This window comes from Oncorhynchus gorbuscha, linkage group LG01 (genome assembly GCF_021184085.1).
Source record: "Oncorhynchus gorbuscha isolate QuinsamMale2020 ecotype Even-year linkage group LG01, OgorEven_v1.0, whole genome shotgun sequence".
Classification (NCBI taxonomy): domain Eukaryota; kingdom Metazoa; phylum Chordata; class Actinopteri; order Salmoniformes; family Salmonidae; genus Oncorhynchus; species Oncorhynchus gorbuscha.
In genome coordinates, this window is record NC_060173.1 from 10,212,289 (window position 1) to 10,238,778 (window position 26,490).

The following is a 26,490-nucleotide window of genomic DNA, read 5'->3' on the forward strand; positions in this document are numbered from 1 at the left end:
AACTGCCTTGTTCAGGGAAACAGTGGGTTAACTGCCTTGTTCAGGGAACAGTGGGTTAACTGCCTTGTTCAGGGGAACAGTGGGTTAACTGCCTTGTTCAGGGGAACAGTGGGTTAACTGCCTTGTTCAGGGCAAAACGACAGATTTTTATCTTGTCAGCTCGGGGATTCAATCTAGCAACCTTTCAGTTACTAGACCAATGCTCTAAACACTAGGCTACCTGCCGCCCAGAATACCTACAGAGAAGAAGAGAGGGAAGGAGAGGGGAGCTGGTTAAAAGGAGAGAAGGAGAGGGGAGCTGGTTAAAAGGAGAGAAGAAGAGAGGGAAGGAGAGGGGAGCTGGTTAAAAGGAGAGAAGAAGAGAGGGAAGGAGAGGGGAGCTGGTTAAAAGGAGAGAAGAAGAGAGGGAAGAAGAGGGGAGCTGGTTAAAAGGAGAGAAGAAAAGAGGGAAGAAGAGGGGAGCTGGTTAAAAGGAGAGAAGAAGAGAGGGAAGAAGAGGGGAGCTGGTTAAAAGGAGAGAAGAAGAGAGGGAAGGAGAGGGGAGCTGGTTAAAAGGAGAGAAGAAGAGAGGGAAGGAGAGGGGAGCTGGTTAAAAGGAGAGAAGAAGAGAGGGAAGGAGAGGGGAGCTGGTTAAAAGGAGAGAAGAAGAGAGGGAAGGAGAGGGGAGCTGGTTAAAAGGAGAGAAGAAGAGAGGGAAGGAGAGGGGAGCTGGTTAAAAGGAGAGAAGAAGAGAGGGAAGGAGAGGAGAGCTGGTTAAAAGGAGAGAAGAAGAGAGGGAAGAAGAGGGGAGCTGGTTAAAAGGAGAGAATAGCTGTTGAAGAAAAGAGAGGAGAGGGGAGCTGGGAAAAACACTGATAAAGCCTGGTGATGAAAGACAGAGAGAGACAGAACGAGGAGAGAAATGTGTTTCAAGATGAACAGCTGCTTTCACAGAGTCCTCTAAGTCACTGTGGCAATGTCATGGAAACTCCAGAACGTTGGAGACCCTGACAAGCCAGCACCATAGCGACGCCACGGCAGCCAACGACAACACCAGACTATCCCTGGAAGGCTTAATTCCAGCTGAGAGATAGTGTGACATAGCTGGTTAATTATCTTTGTTTTGATGCCTTGCAGGCTACATACAGTGCCCCCCCACACACACACACAAGTGTGCCCCCACCCACACACCCGTGCCCCCACCCACACGTGCCCCCACCCCCCCACACACACACCCGTGCCCCCAAAACACGCACCCTTGCCCCCACCCACACGCACACGTGCCCCCACCCACACGCACACGTGCCCCCACCCCCCGTGCCCCCCCACCCACACGTGCCCCCACCCCCACACACTCACCGCTGTCCTTGTTGCCGTTCTCCTCTATAGTCTTCTGTTCAGCCATTTCAGACAGAGACTCATCGATGGTCTGACTCCCTCTCAGAGTCTGGGACAGCCTCCTCCTAAACCGCTTCATCTTCTCCATGGTGCTCTCTGGCAGGGGAGGTCTGGGGAGAGAAGGGGAGAGTCAGTAAGGTCTGGGGAGAGAGGTACGAGAGAGCTGAAGGGACGAGAGGTACGAGAGAGCTGAAGGGACGAGAGGTACGAGAGAGCTGAAGGGACGAGAGGTACGAGAGAGCTGAAGGGACGAGAGGTACGAGAGAGCTGAAGGGACGAGAGGTACGAGAGAGATGAAGGGACGAGAGGTACGAGAGAGCTGAAGGGACGAGAGGTACGAGAGAGCTGAAGGGACGAGAGGTACGAGAGAGCTGAAGGGACGAGAGGTACGAGAGAGCTGAAGGGACGAGAGGTACGAGAGAGCTGAAGGGACGAGAGGTACGAGAGAGCTGAAGGGACGAGAGGTACGAGAGAGCTGAAGGGACGAGAGGTACGAGATAACTGAAGGGACGAGGCCCGATAGAGACTTATAATACCTATGGTTTTCAGCATGCTGTTCAAACAGCTGGAGATGGACAGAAAGGTGGGTTCATAACAATTCAACCGTTCTACCTTGTTAGCTAGCAAATAGATCCTTGTTAGCTAGCAAATAGATCCTTGTTAGCTAGCAAATAGATCCTTGTTAGCTAGCAAATAGATCCTTGTTAGCTAGCAAATAGATCCTTGTTAGCTAGCAAATAGATCCTTGTTAGCTAGCAAATAGATCCTTGTTAGCTAGCAAATAGATCCTTGTTAGCTAGCAAATAGATCCTTGTTAGCTAGCAAATAGATCCTTGTTAGCTAGCAAATAGATCCTTGTTAGCTAGCAAATAGATCATTGTTAGCTAGCAAATAGATCCTTGTTAGCTAGCAAATAGATCCTTGTTAGCTAAACTTGAAATATAAAGATTAGCAGGCTAATCATTACCACATGGGCTTGAGAGATTGTTGATGAGACCTGTGTTACTTTTCAATAAGAAGTGATCCTTATTAGTAAATGTGCATTTTGCATGGTTCTAGTTACATATGTAACAAAAAAAGGCATGTTCATATACTTGAAAGCCAGATCAGTGATTACTGCACAAAAAAAAAACAGGTTCAACTATTTTGATTAAATAATTAGTGGGTCTTTTGGTTGTGGAAGGCTGGGTCTAATGGTTGATGAACTTAGCCTCTGTGGCAGAGGCAACTCTGGGTCTTCCTTTCCTGTGGCGGTCCTCATGAGAGCGCTTGATGGTTTTTGCAACTGCAATTGAAGAAACTTTTAAAGTTCTTGAAATTTTCAGTATTGACTGGCCTTCATGTCTTAAAGTAATGGACTGTCGCTTCTCTTTGCTTAGTTGAGCTGTTCTTGCCCTATTTGGTCAAAAAAGTCCATATTATGGCTATCTTCTGTATACCACCCCTACCTTGTCACAACACATCTAATTGGCTCAAACACATTAAAGGAAATAAATTCAACAAATTAACTTAAAAGGGCACACCTGTTAATTGAAATGCATTCCAGGTGATTACCTCGTGAAGCTGGTTGAGAGAATACCATGAGTGCAAAGCTGTCATCAAGGCAAAGGCTGGCTACTTTGAAGAAACTCAAATATATTTGTTTAACACGTTTTTGGTTACTACATGATTCCATATGTGTTATTTCATAGGTTTTGATCTCTTCACTACTATTCTACAATGTAGAAAATAGTACAAATAAAGAAAAACCCTTGAATGAGTAAGTGGCCAAACTTTTGACTGGTTCATCATGAATCACCCATAAGTTAGGCCATATCGCCCAGCCTCAGCAAGACGCAACATGTTCTGGGAACTTCCCTAATAAATCAACACTGCTTTCAAAGAGTTCACAAGGAATTACAAGCATCAAACACACCTCGAGCAATATCCACCAATACCACATCTATAGTAAACATGGGTTTATGAGAAAGAACACAAGCATCAAAACACACCTCAAGATCCTCAAGCTAAATATCCAAGTAATCCCACATCTGCTGTGAAATGTAGACATTGATTTATAGCTACTGACTGAAGCGAACACAGAAATCCATCAACACTAAAGGAAACAGGCTTTAAGGTAGAGTTACTAATAGACTAATTCATTTCCAATACGGGAAAAACATGACGTATTAGGAGAGATAATGATTCATGTCACGATGGGACGGAATGAGTCTAATGTGAGAAGAAGAACCAAAAGCTATTCAAACACTTACACACCTCATTTGGATTTGAATCACAGAACAGTAGAGGAAATTACATTGAGAAAAGTAGCAAATATGACGTATCGGGAGAGATTCAGGGGATGGAAACTAATATGAACTGGCTGAAGGGAACCAGAAACAACCAATCAACAGTCAGGGGGGGATATGCAGAATTTAGACGTTATTAAAATAGGCCAATTAATTTCCCACACTGGAAAAACAATGTGGGAAGTCATAGACTTCTAATTCCTCGCCGCGGGGGGGCTCCGGCGCAGCCCTCCTCGCCGCGGGGGGGCTCCGGCGCAGCCCTCCTCGCCGCGGGGGGGCTCCGGCGCAGCCCTCCTCGCCGCGGGGGGGCTCCGGCGCAGCCCTCCTCGCCGCGGGGGGGCTCCGGCGCAGCCCTCCTCGCCGCGGGGGGGCTCCGGCGCAGCCCTCCTCGCCGCGGGGGGGCTCCGGCGCAGCCCTCCTCGCCGCGGGGGGGCTCCGGCGCAGCCTCAGCGTACACTGTGTTCCACGGAGTAAAAATGGATGAATGCATGTGACTGGAGTTATTGACGGCAGTGTCTGACCCATCTGGTCCTTGTTCCTGTAGCTTGGCTTGTGGTCTAGTCTGAAGCCCTAGAGCGCTGGATGTGATCCCAGTGTATCCCTGCTCCCATGAGTGAGTAGGCTGAGCAGAAGACTGTGCTCCAGAGACACAGGACCACAGCAAGAGAAGTAGTCCCATTCGGTACGGACTAATTAAAATTTGTTGCCATGGCAACACAATGTGTGCCCCCCCCAATGTCTAAATGCAAAGCCCCCAGCAGGAGACTAAAATTATATTCTGTTCTGTCTTCTTTCATCAAACACCCTACAGTACACACGCATTTCACCACAGCTAACCATGATTTCCCTACATGGACAAACTCAGCTTTCCAGCAGCTATATGCAAAATATTTTCCACATCAGTTTGCCTGGCATGGAGGACAGTGAGGATTGGAGGGGGTAGGGAAAAGACTAAGAGAAGCAGGGGGAAGGGTGAGGAGCGAGAGGGGATGTGAGGAGCGAGAGGGGATGTGAGGAGCGAGAGGGGATGTGAGGAGCGAGAGGGGATGTGAGGAGCGAGAGGGGATGTGAGGAGCGAGAGGGGATGTGAGGAGCGAGAGGAGATGTGAGGAGAGAGAGGGGATGTGAGGAGAGAGAGGGGATGTGAGGAGCGAGAGGGGATGTGAGGAGCGAGAGGGGATGTGTTGAGCGAGAGGGGATGTGAGGAGCGAGAGGGGATGTGAGGAGCGAGAGGGGATGTGAGGAGCGAGAGGGGATGTGAAGAGCGAGAGGGGATGTGAAGAGCGAGAGGGGATGAGAGGAGCGATGGCAGCTAGCCAAAGTTGGCTAAGTGAACTGAACGCGTGTGCTCGCATACTCGCTTAAAATACATTCGCTTGAAAAACGAGAAAACATTTCTCGCATGGAATGGCCTTCATTTCTCAGAAGAACAGACTGACGAGTTTCAGAAGAAAGTCCTTTCGTTTCTGGCCATTTTGAGCCTGTAATCATACCCACAAACGCTGATGCTCCAGATACTCAACTAGTGTAAAAGAAGGCCTGTTTTATTGCTTCTTTAAATCAGAACAACAGTTTTCAGCTGCTAAGATAACCATTTTGAAATTTTCTAATTAGCCTTTTAAAATTATAAACTTTGATTAGCTAACACAACGTGCCACTGGAACACAGGAGTGATGTTTTCTGATAATGGGCCTCTGTACACCCTATGTAGATATTCCATAAAAATAAAAAAGAGATTTTCAGATATAATAGTTATTTACAACATTAACAATGTCTACACTGTATTTCTGATCAATTTGATGTTTTTTTAATGGACAAAAAAAAGTGATTTTCTTTCAAAAACAAAGACATTTGCAAGTGACCTCAAACTTTTGAACAGTAGTGTGTACACACACACACACTGCAAAAGTTTTAGGCAAGTGTGAACAAATGTTTTAAAGTAAGAATGCTTTCAAAAATATACATGTTAATAGATTTATCAATTAACTAAATGCAAAGTGAGTGAGAAAAAAACATCTACATCAAATCCATATTTGGTGTGACCACACTGATTTCAAAACAGCATCAGCTCTTCTCACTTGCACAAAGTCAGAGATTTTGTAGGCATATAGTCAGGTGTATGAGTAAACAATTATACCAAACAGGTGCTAATGATCATCAATTCAATATGTAGGTTGAAACACAAAATCATTAACTGAAACAGCTGTGTAGGAGGAATAAAACTGGGTGAGGAACAGCCAAATGCTAACAAGGTGAGGTTGCTGAAGACAGTTTTACTGTCAAAAGTCATACACCATGGCAGGACTGACAACAGCAACAAGACACGATGCATACTGCATCAGCAAGGTCTCTCCCAGGCAGACACAAGGTAGTTATACTGCATCAGCAAGGTCTCTCCCAGGCAGACACAAGGTAGTTATACTGCATCAGCAAGGTCTCTCCCAGGCAGACATTAAGGCAGACAGGGATTTCCAGATGTGCTGTCCAAGATCTTTTGAAGAAGCACAAAGAAACCGTCAATGTTGAGGACCGTAGACGCAGTGGTCGGCCAAGGAAACTAAACTGCAGCAGATGAAAGACATCATGTTTACTTCCCTTCACAATCGGAAGATGTCCAGCAGTGCGATCAGCTCAGAATTGGTAGAAAACCGGCTCTCACAGACCTGTTAGTTTTTCTTTAAGAAGCCCTCCTGTTCTCCACTCATTACCTGTATTAACTGCACCTGTTTGAACTCGTTACCTGTATAAAAGACACCTGTCCACACACTCAATCAAACAGACTCCAACCTCTCCACAATGGCCAAGACCATAGAGCTGTGTAAGGACATCAGGGATAAAATTGTAGACCTGTACAAGGCTGGGATGGGCTACAGGACAATAGGCAACCAGCTTGGTGAGAAGACAACAATTGTTGGCGCAATTATTAGAAAATGGAAGAAGTTCAAGATGACGGTCAATCACCCTCGGTCTGGGGCTCCATGCAAGATCTCACCTCGTGGGGCATCAATGATCATGAGGAAGGTGAGGGATCAGCCCAGAACTACACGGCAGGACCTGGTCAATGACCTGAAGAAAGCTGGGACCACAGTCTCAAAGAAAACCATTAGTAACACACTACGCCGTCATGGATTAAAATCCTGCAGCGCACGCAAGGTCCCCCTGCTCAAGCCAGCGCATGTCCAGGCCCGTCTGAAGTTTGCCAATGACCATCTGGATGATCCAGAGGAGGAATCGGAGAAGGTCATGTAGTCTGAGACAAAAATAGAGCTTTTTGGTCTAAAGTCCAAGGTCTGTATGGAGGAGTGGGCCAGAATCCCTGCTGCAGTGTGTGGAAACCTGGTCAAGAACTACAGGAAACGTATGATCTCTGTAATTGCAAACTAAGGTTTCTGTACCAAATATTAAGTTCTGCTTTTCTGATGTATCAAATAATTATGTCAAGCAATAAAATGCAAATAAACTACTTAAAAATACAATGTGATTTTCTGGATTTTAGTAGGAAAACCTGAAAAATACTTGTATCAAATACTTGTTCTCCCCACTGTGTGTGTGTGTGTGTGTGTGTGTGTGTGTGTGTGTGTGTGTGTGTGTACATATATTCCTTTGCACCCCTGTGTCTCTACTTGCAGAGTCATCTTCTGCATATCTATCACTCCAGTGTTTAACCTGTTGATCCTACCCCCTACTTTTTCGAACATTTTGTTAGAAATCGCGCAACATTTCAGCGCCCTGCTGCTCATGCCAGGAATATAGTATATGCATATGATTAGTATGTGTGGATAGAAAACACTCAGAGGTTTATAAAACTGGTTAAAGCTGTGACTATAACAGAACGTGCGTTTCATCGAAAAGCGCAGGAAAATCTAATCACTGAAAATGGAAATATATCCATCCGCCACTTCAACCCATTGATAAAGGCGAACCACAATAAATGGGGCTGAGGTTGCAATACCTACAGCTTCCACACGATGTCAACAGTGCTGTCATTTGCCTAGGCTTTGTTTCTTGGTCAAACGAAGAAGAGACAAGCCATTTGTTCATGTCTCCGACCGGATATTTTGGTTGAGATTTACCCGGACATTTCCAGACGGACAGCTAGAGAATATACATCGCCTCGTGATCAATTTGATCGCTTATTAACGTGTACTAATACCTAAAGTTGCATTACAAGTGTTTTGTGAAAGTTTATCGTCAACTTTTTTAATTAAAAAAAATGACGTTACGTTATAAGACGCTATTGTTTTCCGTTTATCACACAGTCTTCATAGATCGATATCTAGGCTATATATGGACCGATTTAATTGAAAAAAAAGACCCAATAGTGATTATGGGACATCTAGGAGTGCCAACAAAGAAGATGGTCAAAGGTAATGAATGTTTTATATTTTATTTGTGCGGTTTGTGTAGCGACGACTATGCTAATTATTTTGTTTACGTCCCCTGCAGGTCTTTTGTGGTGTTACATGCTATCAGATAATAGCTTCTCATGCTTTCGCCGAAAAGCATTTTAAAAATCTGACTTGTTGCTTGGATTCACAACGTGTGTAGCTTTAATTCAATACCCTGCATGTGTATTTTAATGAACGTTTGAGTTTTAACTAGTACTATTAGCATTTAGCGTAGCGCATTTGCATTTCCAGATGTCTAGATGGGACGCCTGCGTGTCAGGCAAGATGTTAATTGCTAAATTGTAATTACTTCGCCACCATGGCCTATTTATTGCCTTATCTTACCTCATCTGCACACTGTATATAGATTTTTCTATTGTGTTATTGACTGTATGTTTCTTTATTCCATGTGTAACTGTTGTTTGTGTCGCACTGCTGTGCTTTACCTTGGCCAGGTCGCAGTTCTCAACTGGCCCACCTGGTTAAATAAAGGTGTTCCCAACTGGCCCACCTGGTTAAATAAAGGTGTTCCCAACTGGCCCACCTGGTTAAATAAAGGTGTTCCCAACTGGCCCACCTGGTTAAATAAAGGTGTTCCCAACTGGCCCACCTGGTTAAATAAAGGTGTTCCCAACTGGCCCACCTGGTTAAATAAAGGTGTTCCCAACTGGCCCACCTGGTTAAATAAAGGTGTTCTCAACTGGCCCACCTGGTTAAATAAAGGTGTTCTCAACTGGCCCACCTGGTTAAATAAAGGTGTTCTCAACTGGCCCACCTGGTTAAATAAAGGTGTTCTCAACTGGCCCACCTGGTTAAATAAAGGTGTTCTCAACTGGCCCACCTGGTTAAATAAAGGTGTTCTCAACTGGCCCACCTGGTTAAATAAAGGTGTTCTCAACTGGCCCACCTGGTTAAATAAAGGTGTTCTCAACTGGCCCACCTGGTTAAATAAAGGTGTTCTCAACTGGCCCACCTGGTTAAATAAAGGTGTTCTCAACTGGCCCACCTGGTTAAATAAAGGTGTTCTCAACTGGCCCATCTGGTTAAATAAAGGTGTTCTCAACTGGCCCACCTGGTTAAATAAAGGTGTTCTCAACTGGCCCACCTGGTTAAATAAAGGTGTTCTCAACTGGCCCACCTGGTTAAATAAAGGTGTTCTCAACTGGCCCACCTGGTTAAATAAAGGTGTTCTCAACTGGCCCACCTGGTTAAATAAAGGTGATCTCAACTGGCCTACCTGGTTAAATAAAGGTGTTCAACTGGCCTACCTGGTTAAATAAAGGTGTTCAACTGGCCTACCTGGTTAAATAAAGGTGTTCAACTGGCCCACCTGGTTAAATAAAGGTGTTCTCAACTGGCCCACCTGGTTAAATAAAGGTGTTCTCAACTGGCCCACCTGGTTAAATAAAGGTGTTCTCAACTGGCCCACCTGGTTAAATAAAGGTGTTCTCAACTGGCCCACCTGGTTAAATAAAGGTGTTCTCAACTGGCCCACCTGGTTAAATAAAGGTGTTCTCAACTGGCCCACCTGGTTAAATAAAGGTGATCTCAACTGGCCTACCTGGTTAAATAAAGGTGTTCAACTGGCCTACCTGGTTAAATAAAGGTGTTCAACTGGCCTACCTGGTTAAATAAAGGTGTTCAACTGGCCTACCTGGTTAAATAAATGTGAAATAGAAAACAAATGCAAAAAAAAGTGGTACCCTTCCTGCAGACTCATCCTGACATGACCATCCAGCATGACAATGCCACCAGCCATACTGCTCATTCTGTGCGTGATTTCCTTCAAGACAGGAATGTCAGTGTTCTGCCATGGCCAGCGAAGAGCCCGGATCTCAATCCCATTGAGCACGTCTGGGAACTGTTGGATCGCAGGGTGAGGGCTAGGGTCATTCCCCCCAGAAATGTCCTGGAACTTGCATGTGCTTTGGTGGAAGATGGGTAACATCTCACAGCACGAACTGGCAAATCTGGTGCAGTCCATTAGGAGGAGATGTACTGCAGTACTTAATGCAGCTGGTGGCCACACCAAATACTGACTGTTACCTTGATTTTGACCCCCCTTTGTTCAGGGACACATTATTCCATTTCTGTTAGTCACATGTCTGTGGAACTTGTTCAGTTTGTCTCAGTTGTTGAATCTTGTTATGTTCATACAAATACTTACACATGTTATGTTTGCTGAAATGAAACACAGTGGACAGTGAGAGAGTGTGTCTTTTTATATATACACACATATATCCTGTGCAAGAACTATCTTCAACGTAAAGAAGAACAATTAGTCCTGGAAGTGATGGTATGGCCCCATATATATATAATACTGTGCAAAAGTTTTAGGCTGGTATGTGTGTGTGATGTACGCACACACAGTTGAAGTTGGAAGTTTACATACACCTTAGCCAAACACCTTTAAACTTAGTTCTTCACAATTCCTGACATTTAATCCGAGTAAAAATTCCCCGTCTTAGGTCCGTTAGGATCACCACTTTATTTTAAGAATGTGAAATGTCAGAATACTAGTAAAGATAATTATTTATTTCAGCTTTTATTTATTTCATCACATTCCCAGTGGGTCAGAAGTTTACATGCTACCAAATGCTAATTGAGGGTATTGCCTTTAAAATTGTTTAACTTGGGTCAAATGTTTCAGGTAGCCTTCCACAAGCATCCCACAATAAGTTTGGTGAATTTTGGCCCATTCTTCCTGACAGAGCTGGTGTAACTGAGTCAGGTTTGTAGCCCTGACCTACTGACCTTTGTCTATTGTGCAGGTACGATCCAGTACCACGAATGAGTTCGCTCAGGTCGTAGTCAGCCTTGGCCCCGTAAAGAGCAGCCTTCTCCATCACTCAGAGAAGACAATGAACACACGAGTGAAGGAAAGGTCTGCTAGGCTGCTGCCTTTAATATAGCACAATTATGTAAGGCCCTCATTGTGTGGAGAAAAGTGGGGCTTCCTGCTGCGAGGGCACAGACAGGAGTTACCAGGAACATGCTCTTACATCACACTGGGTCACTGGAGACAGAACAGGAAGGAGTTTTGAGGAGAGCTGAGCTGTAGACACAGAACAGGCAGGAGTTGAGGAGAGCTGAGCTGTAGACACAGAACAGGCAGGAGTTGAGGAGAGCTGAGCTGTAGACACAGAACAGGCAGGAGTTGAGGAGAGCTGAGCTGTAGACACAGAACAGGCAGGAGTTGAGGAGAGCTGAGCTGTAGACACAGAACAGGCAGGAGTTGAGGAGAGCTGAGCTGTAGACACAGAACAGGCAGGAGTTGAGGAGAGCTGAGCTGTAGACACAGAACAGGCAGGAGTTGATGAGAGCTGAGCTGTAGACACAGAACAGGCAGGAGTTGAGGAGAGCTGAGCTGTAGACACAGAACAGGCAGGAGTTGAGGAGAGCTGAGCTGTAGACACAGAACAGGCAGGAGTTTTGAGGAGAGCTGAGCTGTAGACACAGAACAGGCAGGAGTTTTGAGGAGAGCTGAGCTGTAGACACAGAACAGGCAGAACAGGCAGGAGTTGAGGAGAGCTGAGCTGTAGACACAGAACAGGCAGGAGTTGAGGAGAGCTGAGCTGTAGACACAGAACAGGCAGGAGTTGAGGAGAGCTGAGCTGTAGACACAGAACAGGCAGGAGTTGAGGAGAGCTGAGCTGTAGACACAGAACAGGCAGGAGTTGAGGAGAGCTGAGCTGTAGACACAGAACAGGCAGGAGTTGAGGAGAGCTGAGCTGTAGACACAGAACAGGAAGGAGTTTTGGAGAGCTGAGCTGTAGACACAGAACAGGAAGGAGTTGAGGAGAGCTGAGCTGTAGATAAAGAACAGGCAGGAGTTGAGGAGAGCTGAGCTGTAGATAAAGAACAGGCAGGAGTTGAGGAGAGCTGAGCTGTAGATAAAGAACAGGCAGGAGTTGAGGAGAGCTGAGCTGTAGACAGAACAGGCAGGAGTTGAGGAGAGCTGAGCTGTAGATAGAACAGGCAGGAGTTGAGGAGAGCTGAGCTGTAGACAGAACAGGAAGGAGTTGAGGAGAGCTGAGCTGTAGACAGAACAGGCAGGAGTTGAGGAGAGCTGAGCTGTAGATAGAACAGGCAGGAGTTGAGGAGAGCTGAGCTGTAGATAAAGAACAGGCAGGAGTTGAGGAAAGATGAGTTGAGCATGGCAACAGAACATGTCGTCCACCTTACAGAGAGAGTGGGGCCACGTTCAGTATAGGCAAATGTTGTAGATAGCAATGTCATGAATAGAGCTGTCATGGTTAGTTGTTTTACATATCAGAGTGGCATGTTTGTTCTATATAACATTTTAAAATTTTATACAGTATCTGACAGTGCTCTGCTTAACGCACCCCTAAATCCACTTCCTGAATTTGCATATTTGAAGGGTCTAGACAGTGTACACCTTATAGACCTGAACAAAAATATAAACGCAACATGTAAAGTTTTGGGACAGAGCGAGAGAGAGCGGGTGGGGGACAGAACGGGTGGGGGACAGAGCGAGAGAGAGAGGGTGAGGGACAGAGCGAGAGAGAGAGCGCGGGTGGGGGACAGAGCGAGAGCGCGGGTGGGGGGACAGAGCGAGAGCGCGGGTGGGGGACAGAGCGAGAGCGCGGGTGGGGGACAGAGCGAGAGCGCGGGTGGGGGACAGAGCGAGAGCGCGGGTGGGGGACAGAGCGAGAGCACGGGTGGGGGACAGAGCGAGAGCGCGGGTGGGGGACAGAGCGAGAGCGCGGGTGGGGACAGAGCGAGAGCGAGAGAGCGGGTGGGGACAGAGCGAGAGCGAGAGAGCGGGTGGGGGACAGAGCGAGAGCGCGGGTGGGGGGACAGAGCGAGAGGGCGGGTGGGGGACAGAGCGAGAGCGGGTGGGGGACAGAGCGAGAGAGCGGGTGGGGGACAGAGCGAGAGCGGGTGGGGGACAGAGCGAGAGCGGGTGGGGGACAGAGCAAGAGAGAGAGAGCGGGTGGGGGACAGAGCAAGAGAGAGAGAGCGGGTGGGACACAGAGCAAAAGAGAGAGAGCGGGTGGGTGGGACACAGAGCAAAAGAGAGAGAGCGGGTGGGTGGGACACAGAGCAAAAGAGAGAGAGCGGGTGGGTGGGACACAGAGCAAGAGAGAGAGAGCGGGTGGGTGGGGGACAGAGCGGGTGGGGGACAGAGCGAGAGAGAGAGAGAGCAGGTGGGGGACAGAGCGGGTGGGGGACAGAGCAGGTGGGGGACAGAGCGGGTGGGGGACAGAGCGAGAGAGAGAGAGCTCAGTCTGTGGCAAGACAGGCATTTAACACTAGCTATCACTCAGAGCGGTTGTTGCTATAGCAGCGACGTTAATCAACTTTGAGTCTTATTTTCTCTGAGGACCGACCAGGACCCTGTTATCATTAGTCCACATACACACAGTCTGTCAAAGGTGACGACTGTCATCACCTTTCTGCCAACACATCAGCACTCTGGTACCAGCACCACTCAGACCCTCTGACACGGGGGACGACAGAGCGAGAGAGGAGTGGCGGGGACGACAGAGAGGAGTGGCGGGGACGACAGAGAGGAGTGGCGGGGACGACAGAGAGGAGTGGCGGGGACGACAGAGAGGGACGACAGAGAGGAGTGGCGGGGACGACAGAGAGGGACGACAGAGAGGAGTGGAGGGGACGACAGAGAGGGACGACAGAGAGGAGTGGCGGGGACGACAGAGAGGGACGACAGAGAGGAGTGGCGGGGACGACAGAGAGGGACGACAGAGAGGAGTGGCGGGGACGACAGAGAGGGACGACAGAGAGGAGTGGAGGGGACGACAGAGCGGAGTGGCGGAGACGACAGAGAGGAGTGGCGGGGACGACAGAGAGGAGTGGAGGGGACGACAGAGAGGAGTGGAGGGGACGACAGAGAGGAGTGGAGGGGACGACAGAGAGGGACGACAGAGAGGAGTGGCGGGGACGACAGAGAGGAGTGGCGGGGACGACAGAGAGGAGTGGCGGGGACGACAGAGAGGAGTGGAGGGGACGACAGAGAGGGACGACAGAGAGGAGTGGCGGGGACGACAGAGAGGAGTGGCGGGGACGACAGAGAGGGACGACAGAGAGGAGTGGCGGGGACGACAGAGAGGGGTGGCGGGGACGACAGAGAGGAGTGGAGGGGACGACAGAGAGGAGTGGAGGGGACGACAGAGAGGAGTGGCGGGGACGACAGAGAGGAGTGGCGGGGACGACAGAGAGGAGTGGCGGGGACGACAGAGAGGAGTGGCGGGGACGACAGAGAGGGACGACAGAGAGGAGTGGAGGGGACGACAGAGAGGGACGACAGAGAGGAGTGGCGGGGACGACAGAGAGGGACGACAGAGAGGAGTGGCGGGGACGACAGAGCGGAGTGGCGGGGACGACAGAGAGGAGTGGAGGGGACGACAGAGAGGGACGACAGAGAGGAGTGGCGGGGACGACAGAGAGGAGTGGAGGGGACGACAGAGAGGAGTGGAGGGGACGACAGAGAGGGACGACAGAGAGGAGTGGCGGGGACGACAGAGAGGAGTGGCGGGGATGACAGAGCGGAGTGGCGGGGACGACAGAGAGGAGTGGAGGGGACGACAGAGAGGGACGACAGAGAGGAGTGGCGGGGACGATAGAGCGGATTGGCGGGGACGACAGAGCGGAGTGGCGGGGACGACAGAGAGGAGTGGCGGGGACGACAGAGAGGAGTGGCGGGGACGACAGAGAGGAGTGGCGGGGACGACAGAGAGGAGTGGCGGGGACGACAGAGGAGTGGAGGGGACGACAGAGGAGTGGAGGGGACGACAGAGAGGGACGACAGAGAGGAGTGGCGGGGACGACAGAGAGGAGTGGAGGGGACGACAGAGAGGAGTGGAGGGGACGACAGAGAGGGACGACAGAGAGGAGTGGCGGGGACGACAGAGAGGAGTGGCGGGGACGATAGAGCGGAGTGGCGGGGACGACAGAGAGGAGTGGCGGGGACGACAGAGAGGAGTGGAGGGGACGACAGAGAGGGACGACAGAGAGGAGTGGCGGGGACGACAGAGAGGAGTGGCGGGGACGACAGAGAGGAGTGGCGGGGACGACAGAGAGGAGTGGCGGGGACGACAGAGAGGAGTGGCGGGGACGACAGAGAGGAGTGGAGGGGACGACAGAGAGGAGTGGCGGGGACGACAGAGAGGGACGACAGAGAGGGACGACAGAGAGGAGTGGAGGGGACGACAGAGAGGGACGACAGAGAGGAGTGGCGGGGACGACAGAGAGGGACGACAGAGAGGAGTGGAGGGGACGACAGAGAGGGACGACAGAGAGGAGTGGCGGGGACGACAGAGAGGGACGACAGAGAGGAGTGGCGGGGACGACAGAGAGGGACGACAGAGAGGAGTGGCGGGGACGACAGAGAGGGACGACAGAGAGGAGTGGCGGGGACGACAGAGAGGGACGACAGAGAGGAGTGGAGGGGACGACAGAGCGGAGTGGCGGAGACGACAGAGAGGAGTGGCGGGGACGACAGAGAGGAGTGGAGGGGACGACAGAGAGGAGTGGCGGGGACGACAGAGAGGAGTGGAGGGGACGACAGAGAGGAGTGGCGGGGACGACAGAGAGGAGTGGCGGGGACGACAGAGAGGGACGACAGAGAGGAGTGGCGGGGACGACAGAGAGGAGTGGCGGGGACGACAGAGAGGAGTGGCGGGGACGACAGAGAGGAGTGGAGGGGACGACAGAGAGGGACGACAGAGAGGAGTGGCGGGGACGACAGAGAGGAGTGGCGGGGACGACAGAGAGGGACGACAGAGAGGAGTGGCGGGGACGACAGAGAGGAGTGGAGGGGACGACAGAGAGGAGTGGAGGGGACGACAGAGAGGAGTGGCGGGGACGACAGAGAGGAGTGGCGGGGACGACAGAGAGGAGTGGCGGGGACGACAGAGAGGAGTGGCGGGGACGACAGAGAGGAGTGGCGGGGACGACAGAGAGGAGTGGCGGGGACGACAGAGAGGAGTGGCGGGGACGACAGAGAGGAGTGGCGTGGACGACAGAGAGGAGTGGCGGGGACGACAGAGAGGAGTGGAGGGGACGACAGAGAGGAGTGGCGGGGACGACAGAGAGGAGTGGCGGGGACGACAGAGAGGAGTGGCGGGGACGACAGAGAGGAGTGGAGGGGACGACAGAGAGGAGTGGAGGGGACGACAGAGAGGAGTGGAGGGGACGACAGAGAGGAGTGGAGGGGACGACAGAGAGGAGTGGCGGGGACGACAGAGAGGAGTGGAGGGGACGACAGAGAGGAGTGGCGGGGACGACAGAGAGGAGTGGAGGGGACGACAGAGAGGAGTGGAGGGGACGACAGAGAGGGACGACAGAGAGGAGTGGCGGGGACGACAGAGAGGAGTGGAGGGGACGACAGAGAGGAGTGGAGGGGACGACAGAGAGGGACGACAGAGAGGAGTGGCGGGGACGACAGAGAGGAGTGGCGGGGATGACAGAGAGGAGTGGCGGGGACGACAGAGAGGAGTGGAGGGGACGACAGAGAGAGTGGAGGGACGACAGAGAGGAGTGGCGGGGACGACAGAGAGGAGTGGCGGGGACGACAGAGAGGAGTGGCGGGGACGACAGAGAGGAGTGGCGGGGACGACAGAGAGGAGTGGCGGGGACGACAGAGAGGAGTGGCGGGGACGACAGAGAGGAGTGGCGGGGACGACAGAGAGGAGTGGCGGGGACGACAGAGAGGAGTGGCGGGGACGACAGAGGAGTGGAGGGGACGACAGAGAGGGGTGGCGGGGACGACAGAGAGGAGTGGAGGGGACGACAGAGAGGAGTGGAGGGGACGACAGAGAGGGACGACAGAGAGGAGTGGCGGGGACGACAGAGAGGAGTGGCGGGGACGACAGAGCGGAGTGGCGGGGACGACAGAGAGGAGTGGCGGGGACGACAGAGCGGAGTGGAGGGGACGACAGAGAGGGACGACAGAGAGGAGTGGAGGGGACGACAGAGAGAGGAGTGGCGGGGACGACAGAGAGGAGTGGCGGGGGACGACAGAGAGGGACGACAGAGAGGAGTGGAGGGGACGACAGAGAGGAGTGGAGGGGACGACAGAGAGGAGTGGAGGGGACGACAGAGAGGAGTGGAGGGGACGACAGAGAGGAGTGGAGGGGACGACAGGAGTGGACGACAGAGAGGAGTGGAGGGGACGACAGAGAGGAGGGCGGGGACGACAGAGAGGAGTGGCGGGGACGACAGAGCGGAGTGGCGGGGACGACAGAGCGGAGTGGCGGGGACGACAGAGCGGAGTGGCGGGGACGACAGAGCGGAGTGGCGGGGACGACAGAGCGGAGTGGCGGGGACGACAGAGAGGAGTGGCGGGGGACAGAGAGGGACGACAGAGAGGAGTGGAGGGGACGACAGAGAGGAGTGGAGGGGAGGACAGAGAGGAGTGGAGGGGACGACAGAGAGGGACGACAGAGAGGAGTGGCGGGGACGACAGAGAGGAGTGGCGGGGACGATAGAGCGGAGTGGCGGGGACGACAGAGCGGAGTGGCGGGGACGACAGAGCGGAGTGGAGGGGACGACAGAGAGGGACGACAGAGAGGAGTGGCGGGGACGACAGAGAGGAGTGGCGGGGACGACAGAGAGGAGTGGCGGGGACGACAGAGAGGGACGACAGAGAGGAGTGGAGGGGACGACAGAGAGGAGTGGAGGGGACGACAGAGAGGAGTGGAGGGGACGACAGAGAGGAGTGGAGGGGACGACAGAGAGGAGTGGAGGGGACGACAGAGAGGAGTGGCGGGGACGACAGAGAGGAGTGGAGGGGACGACAGAGAGGAGTGGCGGGGACGACAGAGAGGAGTGGCGGGGACGACAGAGAGGAGTGGCGGGGACGACAGAGAGGAGTGGCGGGGACGACAGAGAGGAGTGGCGGGGACGACAGAGAGGAGTGGAGGGGATGACAGAGAGGAGTGGAGGGGACGACAGAGAGGAGTGGAGGGGACGACAGAGAGGAGTGGAGGGGACGACAGAGAGGGAGGGGTGACAGAGAGGAGTGGAGGGGACGACAGAGAGGAGTGGAGGGGACGACAGAGGAGGGGACGACAGAGAGGAGTGGAGGGGACGACAGAGAGGAGTGGAGGGGACGACAGAGAGGAGTGGAGTGGAGGGACGACAGAGAGGAGTGGAGGGGACGACAGAGAGGAGTGGAGGGGACGACAGAGAGGAGTGGAGGGGACGACAGAGAGGAGTGGAGGGGACGACAGAGAGGAGTGGACGGGGACGACAGAGAGGGACGACAGAGAGGAGTGGAGGGGACGACAGAGAGGAGTGGCGGGGACGACAGAGAGGAGTGGCGGGGACGACAGAGAGGAGTGGAGGGGACGACAGAGAGGAGTGGAGGGGACGACAGAGAGGAGTGGAGGGGACGACAGAGAGGAGTGGAGGGGACGACAGAGAGGAGTGGAGGGGACGACAGAGAGGAGTGGCGGGGACGACAGAGAGGAGTGGAGGGGACGACAGAGAGGAGTGGAGGGGACGACAGAGAGGAGTGGCGGGACGACAGAGAGGAGTGGAGGGACGACAGAGAGGAGGAGGGGACGACAGAGAGGAGTGGAGGGGACGACAGAGAGGAGTGGCGGGGACGACAGAGAGGAGTGGCGGGGAGACAGAGAGGAGTGGCGGGGACGACAGAGAGGAGTGGAGGGACGACAGAGAGGGACGACAGAGAGGAGTGGCGGGGACGACAGAGAGGAGTGGAGGGGACGACAGAGAGGGACGGGGACAGAGAGGAGTGGTGGGGGACGACAGAGAGGAGTGGAGGGGACGACAGAGAGGAGTGGAGGGGACGACAGAGAGGAGTGGAGGGGACGACAGAGAGGAGTGGAGGGGACGACAGAGAGGAGTGGCGGGGACGACAGAGAGTGGAGGGGACGACAGAGAGGAGGGAGGGGACGACAGAGAGGAGTGGAGGGACGACAGAGAGGAGTGGCGGGGACGACAGAGAGGAGTGGAGGGGGACAGAGAGGAGTGGCGGGGACGACAGAGAGGAGTGGCAGAGGGGACGACAGAGAGGAGTGGAGGGGACGACAGAGAGGAGTGGCGGGGACGACAGAGAGGAGTGGAGGGGACGACAGAGAGGAGTGGAGGGGACGACAGAGAGGAGTGGAGGGGACGACAGAGAGGGGACGACAGAGAGGAGTGGCGGGGACAGAGAGAGAGGGACGACAGAGAGGAGTGGAGGGGACGACAGAGAGGAGTGGAGGGGACGACAGAGAGGAGTGGAGGGACGACAGAGAGGAGTGGGGGGGACGACAGAGAGGAGTGGAGGGGACGACAGAGAGGAGTGGGGGACGACAGAGAGGAGTGGCGGGGACGACAGAGAGGAGTGGAGGGGACGACAGAGAGGAGGGCGGGGACGACAGAGAGGAGTGGAGGGGACGACAGAGAGGAGTGGCGGGGACGACAGAGAGGAGTGGCGGGGACGACAGAGAGGAGGGCGGGGACGACAGAGAGGAGTGGCGGGGACGACAGAGAGGAGTGGCGGGGACGACAGAGAGGAGTGGCGGGGACGACAGAGAGGAGTGGAGGGGACGACAGAGAGGAGTGGAGGGAGGGGACGACAGAGAGGAGTGGCGGGACGACAGAGAGGAGTGGCGGGGACGACAGAGAGGAGTGGCGGGGACGACAGAGAGGAGTGGCGGGGACGACAGAGAGGAGTGAGGGAGGGGACGACAGAGAGGAGTGGCGGGGACGACAGAGAGGAGTGGCGGGGACGACAGAGAGGAGTGGAGGGACGACAGAGAGGAGTGGCGGGGACGACAGAGAGGAGTGGCGGGGACGACAGAGAGGAGTGGAGGGGACGACAGAGAGGAGTGGCGGGGACGACAGAGAGGAGTGGCGGGGACGACAGAGAGGAGTGGAGGGGACGACAGAGAGAGTGGAGGGGACGACAGAGAGGAGTGGAGGGGACGACAGAGAGGAGTGGCGGGGACGACAGAGAGGAGTGGCGGGGACGACAGAGAGGAGTGGCGGGGACGACAGAGAGGAGGCGGGGACGACAGAGAGGAGTGGCGGGGACGACAGAGGAGTGGCGGGGACGACAGAGAGGAGTGGAGGGGGACGACAGAGAGGGACGACAGAGAGGAGTGGCGGGGACGACAGAGAGGAGTGGCGGGGACGACAGAGAGGAGTGGCGGGGACGACAGAGAGAGGGAGGAGTGGACAGAGGGGACGACAGAGAGGAGTGGCGGGGACGACAGAGAGGAGTGGCGGGGACGACAGAGAGGAGTGGAGGGGACGACAGAGAGGAGTGGAGGGGACGACAGAGAGGAGTGGCGGGGACGACAGAGAGGAGTGGCGGGGACGACAGAGAGGAGTGGCGGGGACGACAGAGAGGAGTGGCGGGGACGACAGAGAGGAGTGGCGGGGACGACAGAGAGGAGTGGCGGGGACGACAGAGAGGAGTGGCGGGGACGACAGAGAGGGACGACAGAGAGGAGTGGAGGGGACGACAGAGAGGAGTGGCGGGGACGACAGAGAGGAGTGGCGGGGACGACAGAGAGGAGTGGCGGGGACGACAGAGAGGAGTGGAGGGGACGACAGAGAGGAGTGGAGGGGACGACAGAGAGGAGTGGAGGGGACGACAGAGAGGAGTGGAGGGACGACAGAGAGGAGTGGCGGGGACGACAGAGAGTGGAGGGGGACGACAGAGAGGAGTGGCGGGGACGACAGAGAGGAGTGGCGGGGACGACAGAGAGGAGTGGAGGGGACGACAGAGAGGAGTGGAGGGGACGACAGAGAGGAGTGGACGGGGACGACAGAGAGGAGTGGAGGGGACGACAGAGAGGAGTGGCGGGGACGACAGAGAGGAGTGGAGGGGACGACAGAGAGGAGTGGAGGGGACGACAGAGAGGAGTGGACGACAGAGAGGGGGACGACAGAGAGGAGTGGGAGGGGACGACAGAGAGGAGTGGCGGGGAGGGGACGACAGAGAGGAGTGGAGGGGACGACAGAGAGGGGAGGGGACGACAGAGAGGAGTGGCGGGGGACGACAGAGAGGAGTGGAGGGGACGACAGAGAGGAGTGGAGGGGACGACAGAGAGGAGTGGCGGGGACAGAGAGGGACAGAGAGGAGTGGAGGGGACGACAGAGAGGAGTGGCGGGGACGACAGAGAGGAGTGGAGGGGACGACAGAGAGGAGTGAGGAGTGGAGGGGACGACAGAGAGGAGTGGAGGGGACGACAGAGAGGAGTGGAGGGACGACAGAGAGGAGTGGAGGGGACGACAGAGAGGAGTGGAGGGACGACAGAGAGGAGTGGAGGGGACGACAGAGAGGAGTGGAGGGGGACAGACAGAGAGGAGTGGAGGGACGACAGAGAGGAGTGGCGGGGACGACAGAGAGGAGTGGAGGGGACGACAGAGAGGAGTGGCGGGGACGACAGAGAGGAGTGGGGGGACGACAGAGAGGAGTGGAGGGGACGACAGAGAGGAGTGGGGGACGACAGAGAGGAGTGGCGGGGACGACAGAGAGGAGTGGAGGGGACGACAGAGAGGAGTGGCGGGGACGACAGAGAGGAGTGGCAGAGGGGACGACAGAGAGGAGTGGCGGGGACGACAGAGAGGAGTGGAGGGGACGACAGAGAGGAGTGGAGGGGACGACAGAGAGGAGTGGAGGGGACGACAGAGAGGAGTGGCGGGGACGACAGAGAGGAGGGACGACAGAGAGAGTGGAGGGGACGACAGAGAGGAGTGGCGGGGACGACAGAGAGGAGTGGCGGGGACGACAGAGAGGAGTGGAGGGGACGACAGAGAGGAGTGGCGGGGACGACAGAGTGGAGGGGACGACAGAGAGGAGGGACGACAGAGAGGAGTGGCGGGGACGACAGAGAGGAGTGGAGGGGACGACAGAGAGGAGTGGCGGGGACGACAGAGTGGCGGGGACGACAGAGGAGTGGTGGCGGGACGACAGAGGAGTGGCGGGGACGACAGAGAGGAGTGGAGGGGACGACAGAGAGGAGTGGGGGGGACGACAGAGAGGAGTGGCGGGGACGACAGAGAGGAGTGGCGGGGACAGAGAGGAGGGACGACAGAGAGGAGTGGCGGGGACGACAGAGAGGAGTGGAGGGGACGACAGAGAGGAGTGGAGGGGACGACAGAGAGGAGTGGAGGGGACGACAGAGACGACAGAGAGTGGCGGGGACGACAGAGAGGAGTGGAGGGGACGACAGAGAGGAGTGGACAGAGGGGCAGAGGGGACGACAGAGAGGAGTGGCGGGGACGACAGAGAGGAGTGGCGGGGACGACAGAGAGGAGTGGGAGGGGACGACAGAGAGGAGTGGAGGGGACGACAGAGAGGAGGGGACGACAGAGAGGGACGACAGAGAGGAGTGGAGGGGACGACAGAGAGGAGTGGAGGGGACGACAGAGAGGAGTGGAGGGGGGACAGACAGAGAGGGACGACAGAGAGGAGTGGAGGGGACGACAGAGAGGAGTGGCGGGGACGACAGAGAGGAGTGGAGGGGACGACAGAGAGGAGTGGCGGGGACGACAGAGAGGAGTGGGAGAGTGGAGGGGACGACAGAGAGGAGTGGAGGGGACAGAGAGGGACAGAGAGGAGTGGAGGGGACGACAGAGAGGAGTGGAGGGGACGACAGAGAGGAGTGGAGGGGGACAGAGAGGAGTGGCGGGGACGACAGAGAGGAGTGGAGGGGACGACAGAGAGGAGTGGCGGGGACGACAGAGAGGAGTGGAGGGGACGACAGAGAGGAGTGGCGGGGACGACAGAGAGGAGTGGAGTGGAGGGGACGACAGAGAGGAGTGGAGGGGAGGACAGAGAGGAGTGGAGGGGACGACAGAGAGGAGTGGAGGGGACGACAGAGAGGAGTGGAGGGGACGACAGAGAGGAGTGGAGGGGACGACAGAGAGGAGTGGAGGGGACGACAGAGAGGGACGACAGAGAGGAGTGGAGGGGACGACAGAGAGGAGTGGAGGGGACGACAGAGAGGGACGACAGAGAGGAGTGGAGGGGACGACAGAGAGGAGTGGAGGGGACGACAGAGAGGAGTGGCGGGGACGACAGAGAGGGGAGTGGAGGGGACGACAGAGGAGAGGGAGGGCGGGGACGACAGAGAGGAGTGGCGGGGACGACAGAGAGGAGTGGCGGGGACGACAGAGAGGAGTGGAGGGGACGACAGAGAGGAGTGGAGGGGACGACAGAGAGGAGTGGAGGGACGACAGAGAGGAGTGGAGGGGACGACAGAGAGGAGTGGCGGGGACGACAGAGAGGAGTGGCGGGGACGACAGAGAGGGGGACGACAGAGAGGAGTGGCGGGGACGACAGAGAGGAGTGGAGGGGACGACAGAGAGGAGTGGCGGGGACGACAGAGAGGAGTGGCGGGGACGACAGAGAGGAGTGGCGGGGACGACAGAGAGGACGGGGACGACAGAGAGTGGCGGGGACGACAGAGAGGAGTGGCGGGGACGACAGAGAGGAGTGGCGGGGACGACAGAGAGGAGTGGCGGGGACGACAGAGAGGAGTGGAGAGGGACGACAGAGAGGAGTGGCGGGGACGACAGAGAGGAGAGACGACAGAGTGGCGGGGACGACAGAGAGGAGTGGCGGGGACGACAGAGAGGAGTGGCGGGGACGACAGAGCGGGGACGACAGAGAGGAGTGGAGGGGACGACAGAGAGGAGTGGCGGGGACGACAGAGAGGAGTGGCGGGGACGACAGAGAGGAGTGGCGGGGACGACAGAGAGGAGTGGCGGGGACGACAGAGAGGAGTGGAGTGGGGACGACAGAGAGGAGTGGCGGGGACGACAGAGAGGAGTGGCGGGGACGACAGGAGTGGCGGGGACAGAGACGGGGACGACAGAGAGTGGCGGGGGACGACAGAGAGGAGTGGCGGGGACGACAGAGAGGAGTGGCGGGGACGACAGAGAGGAGTGGCGGGGACGACAGAGAGGAGTGGCGGGGACGACAGAGAGAGTGGCGGGGAGACAGGAGGGGACAGAGAGGGACGACAGAGAGGAGTGGCGGGGACGACAGAGAGGAGTGGCGGGGACGACAGAGAGGAGTGGCGGGGACGACAGAGAGGAGTGGCGGGGACGACAGAGAGGGACGACAGAGAGGAGTGGCGGGGACGATAGAGCGGAGTGGCGGGGACGACAGAGAGGAGTGGCGGGGACGACAGAGAGGAGTGGAGGGGACGACAGAGAGGAGTGGCGGGGACGACAGAGAGGGACGACAGAGAGGGACGACAGAGAGGAGTGGCGGGGACGACAGAGAGGAGTGGAGGGGACGACAGAGAGGAGTGGCGGGGACGACAGAGAGGAGTGGCGGGGACGACAGAGAGGAGTGGCGGGGACGACAGAGAGGAGTGGCGGGGACGACAGAGAGGAGTGGAGGGGACGACAGAGAGGAGTGGAGGGGACGACAGAGAGGAGTGGAGGGGACGACAGAGAGGAGTGGCGGGGACGACAGAGCGGAGTGGCGGGGACGACAGAGCGGAGTGGCGGGGACGACAGAGAGGAGTGGCGGGGACGACAGAGAGGAGTGGAGGGGACGACAGAGAGGAGTGACAGGGACGACAGAGCGAGAGAGGAGTGACAGGGACGACGGAGCGAGAGAGGAGTGGCGGGGACGACGGAGCGAGAGGGGAGGGGCGGGGACGACGGAGCGAGAGAGGAGTGACGGGGACGACGGAGCGAGAGAGGAGTGACAGGGACGACGGAGCGAGAGAGGAGTGACGGACGACAGAGCGAGAGAGGAGTGACAGGGACGACAGAGCGAGAGAGGAGTGACGGACGACAGAGCGAGAGAGGAGTGGCGGGGACGACAGAGAGGAGTGACAGGGACGACAGAGCGAGAGAGGAGTGACAGGGAAGACAGAGCGAGAGAGGAGTGACAGGGAAGACAGAGCGAGAGAGGAGTGGCGGGGACGACAGAGCGAGAGAGGAGTGGCGGGGACGACAGAGCGAGAGAGGAGTGGCGGGGACGACGGAGCGAGAGAGGAGTGGCGGGGACGACGGAGCGAGAGAGGAGTGGCGGGGACGACAGAGCGAGAGAGGAGTGACAGGGACGACAGAGCGAGAGAGGAGTGGCGGGGAGGAGGCCGAAGAAGAGACTAGGGGGCGCATGGGAAAGAGAAAGACCAAGTACCATTTACAGAAATAGTTGTGGCCCTTGACGCTCAATTCTGTATTTTTACACTGTAGCAGTACAGGGTGTTCAACTCCAGACAAAATTCTAGATAAACCACCTGTCTCTCAACCGCTTTCAATTCACTCCTTCCCTTCCCACTAACCCAATGTTTAAATCTACATTGAACAATATATTGACAAAGCAACGTGAAACCATTTCTAAAGCTTTTACTGAGTTACAGTTCATATATGGAAATCAGTCAATTGAAATAAATTCATTAGGCTCTAAATTGATGGATTTCACATGACTGGGAATACAGACTTGCATCCGTTGGTCAAAGATGCAGAACAAAAGGCAGGAGCGTAGATCAGAAAACCAGTCAGTATCTGGTGTGACCACCATTTTCCTCATGCAGCACATCATCTCTCCTTTGCATAGAGTTGAACAGGCTTGATAATTGTGGCCTGTGAAATGTTGTCTCGCTCCTCTTCAATGGCTGTGGGAAGTTACTGTATATTGGCGAGATCTGAAACACGCTGTCGTACACGTTGATCCCAGAGCACCCCAAACATGCTCAATGGGTAACATGTCTGTTGAGTAGGCAGGCCATGGAGAACTGGGACATTTTCAGCTTCCAGGAATTGTGTACAGACCCTTGCGACATGGGGCTGTTCATTTTTATGCTGAAGCATGGAGGTGATGGAAGAACGGCACAACAATGGGCCTCCGGATCTCATCACGATATCTCTGCATTCAAATTTCCAGCGATAAAATGCAATTGTGTTTGTTGTCCGTAGCTTATGCCTGAACATACCATAACCCCCCCCACACACACACACACACACACACACACTAGGGCTTTATTGCAGACAGAAATACTCCTCAGCAGTGGACACACACACGACTCCGACATTCCTCATCCTAATATTTCTAAATTCCATCATTTTACTTTTAGATGTGTGTATTCTTGTGTATTATTAGATATTACTGCACTGTTGGAGCTAGGAACACAAGCATTTCACTACACCCGCAATACCATCTGCTAAATATGTGCATGTGACCAATACCATCTGCTAAATATGTGCATGTGACCAATATAATTTGATTTGGGCCACACCCTTCGTGTCTTATTGCTTAAATACACAGCTGAATCCTAGGACTGATGCTATCTGTCTGTTTACTAGCCAGCTGTGTACCAGCTCAACATGTAAACAGAAAGGCAGGAGGCAACATCCGTGTTCCTTTGTTCATAATGGAGATTAAGCTAGAGATATAGCCTACATCTCAAACGGATCCCTATTCCCACAGGGCTCTGGTCTAAAGTAGTGCCCTAAGTAGGGAA

At 55.0% G+C, this 26,490-nt stretch overlaps 1 protein-coding gene across 3 annotated transcripts in view; it reads right to left on the reverse strand.

Annotated features, from left to right (window-relative positions):
- The window catches only part of LOC124032414 (cyclin-dependent kinase 17-like), an 84,901-nt gene that overhangs the window by 42,097 nt on the left and 16,314 nt on the right, over positions 1-26,490 (reverse strand). For all 3 annotated transcript variants that reach the window (XM_046344809.1, XM_046344802.1, XM_046344818.1), the window contains exon 2: positions 1,339-1,487. In XM_046344809.1, the coding sequence (XP_046200765.1) occupies positions 1,339-1,465 (127 nt within the window). In that variant the 5' untranslated portion in view covers positions 1,466-1,487. The remainder of the gene's footprint in view (positions 1-1,338; positions 1,488-26,490) is intronic.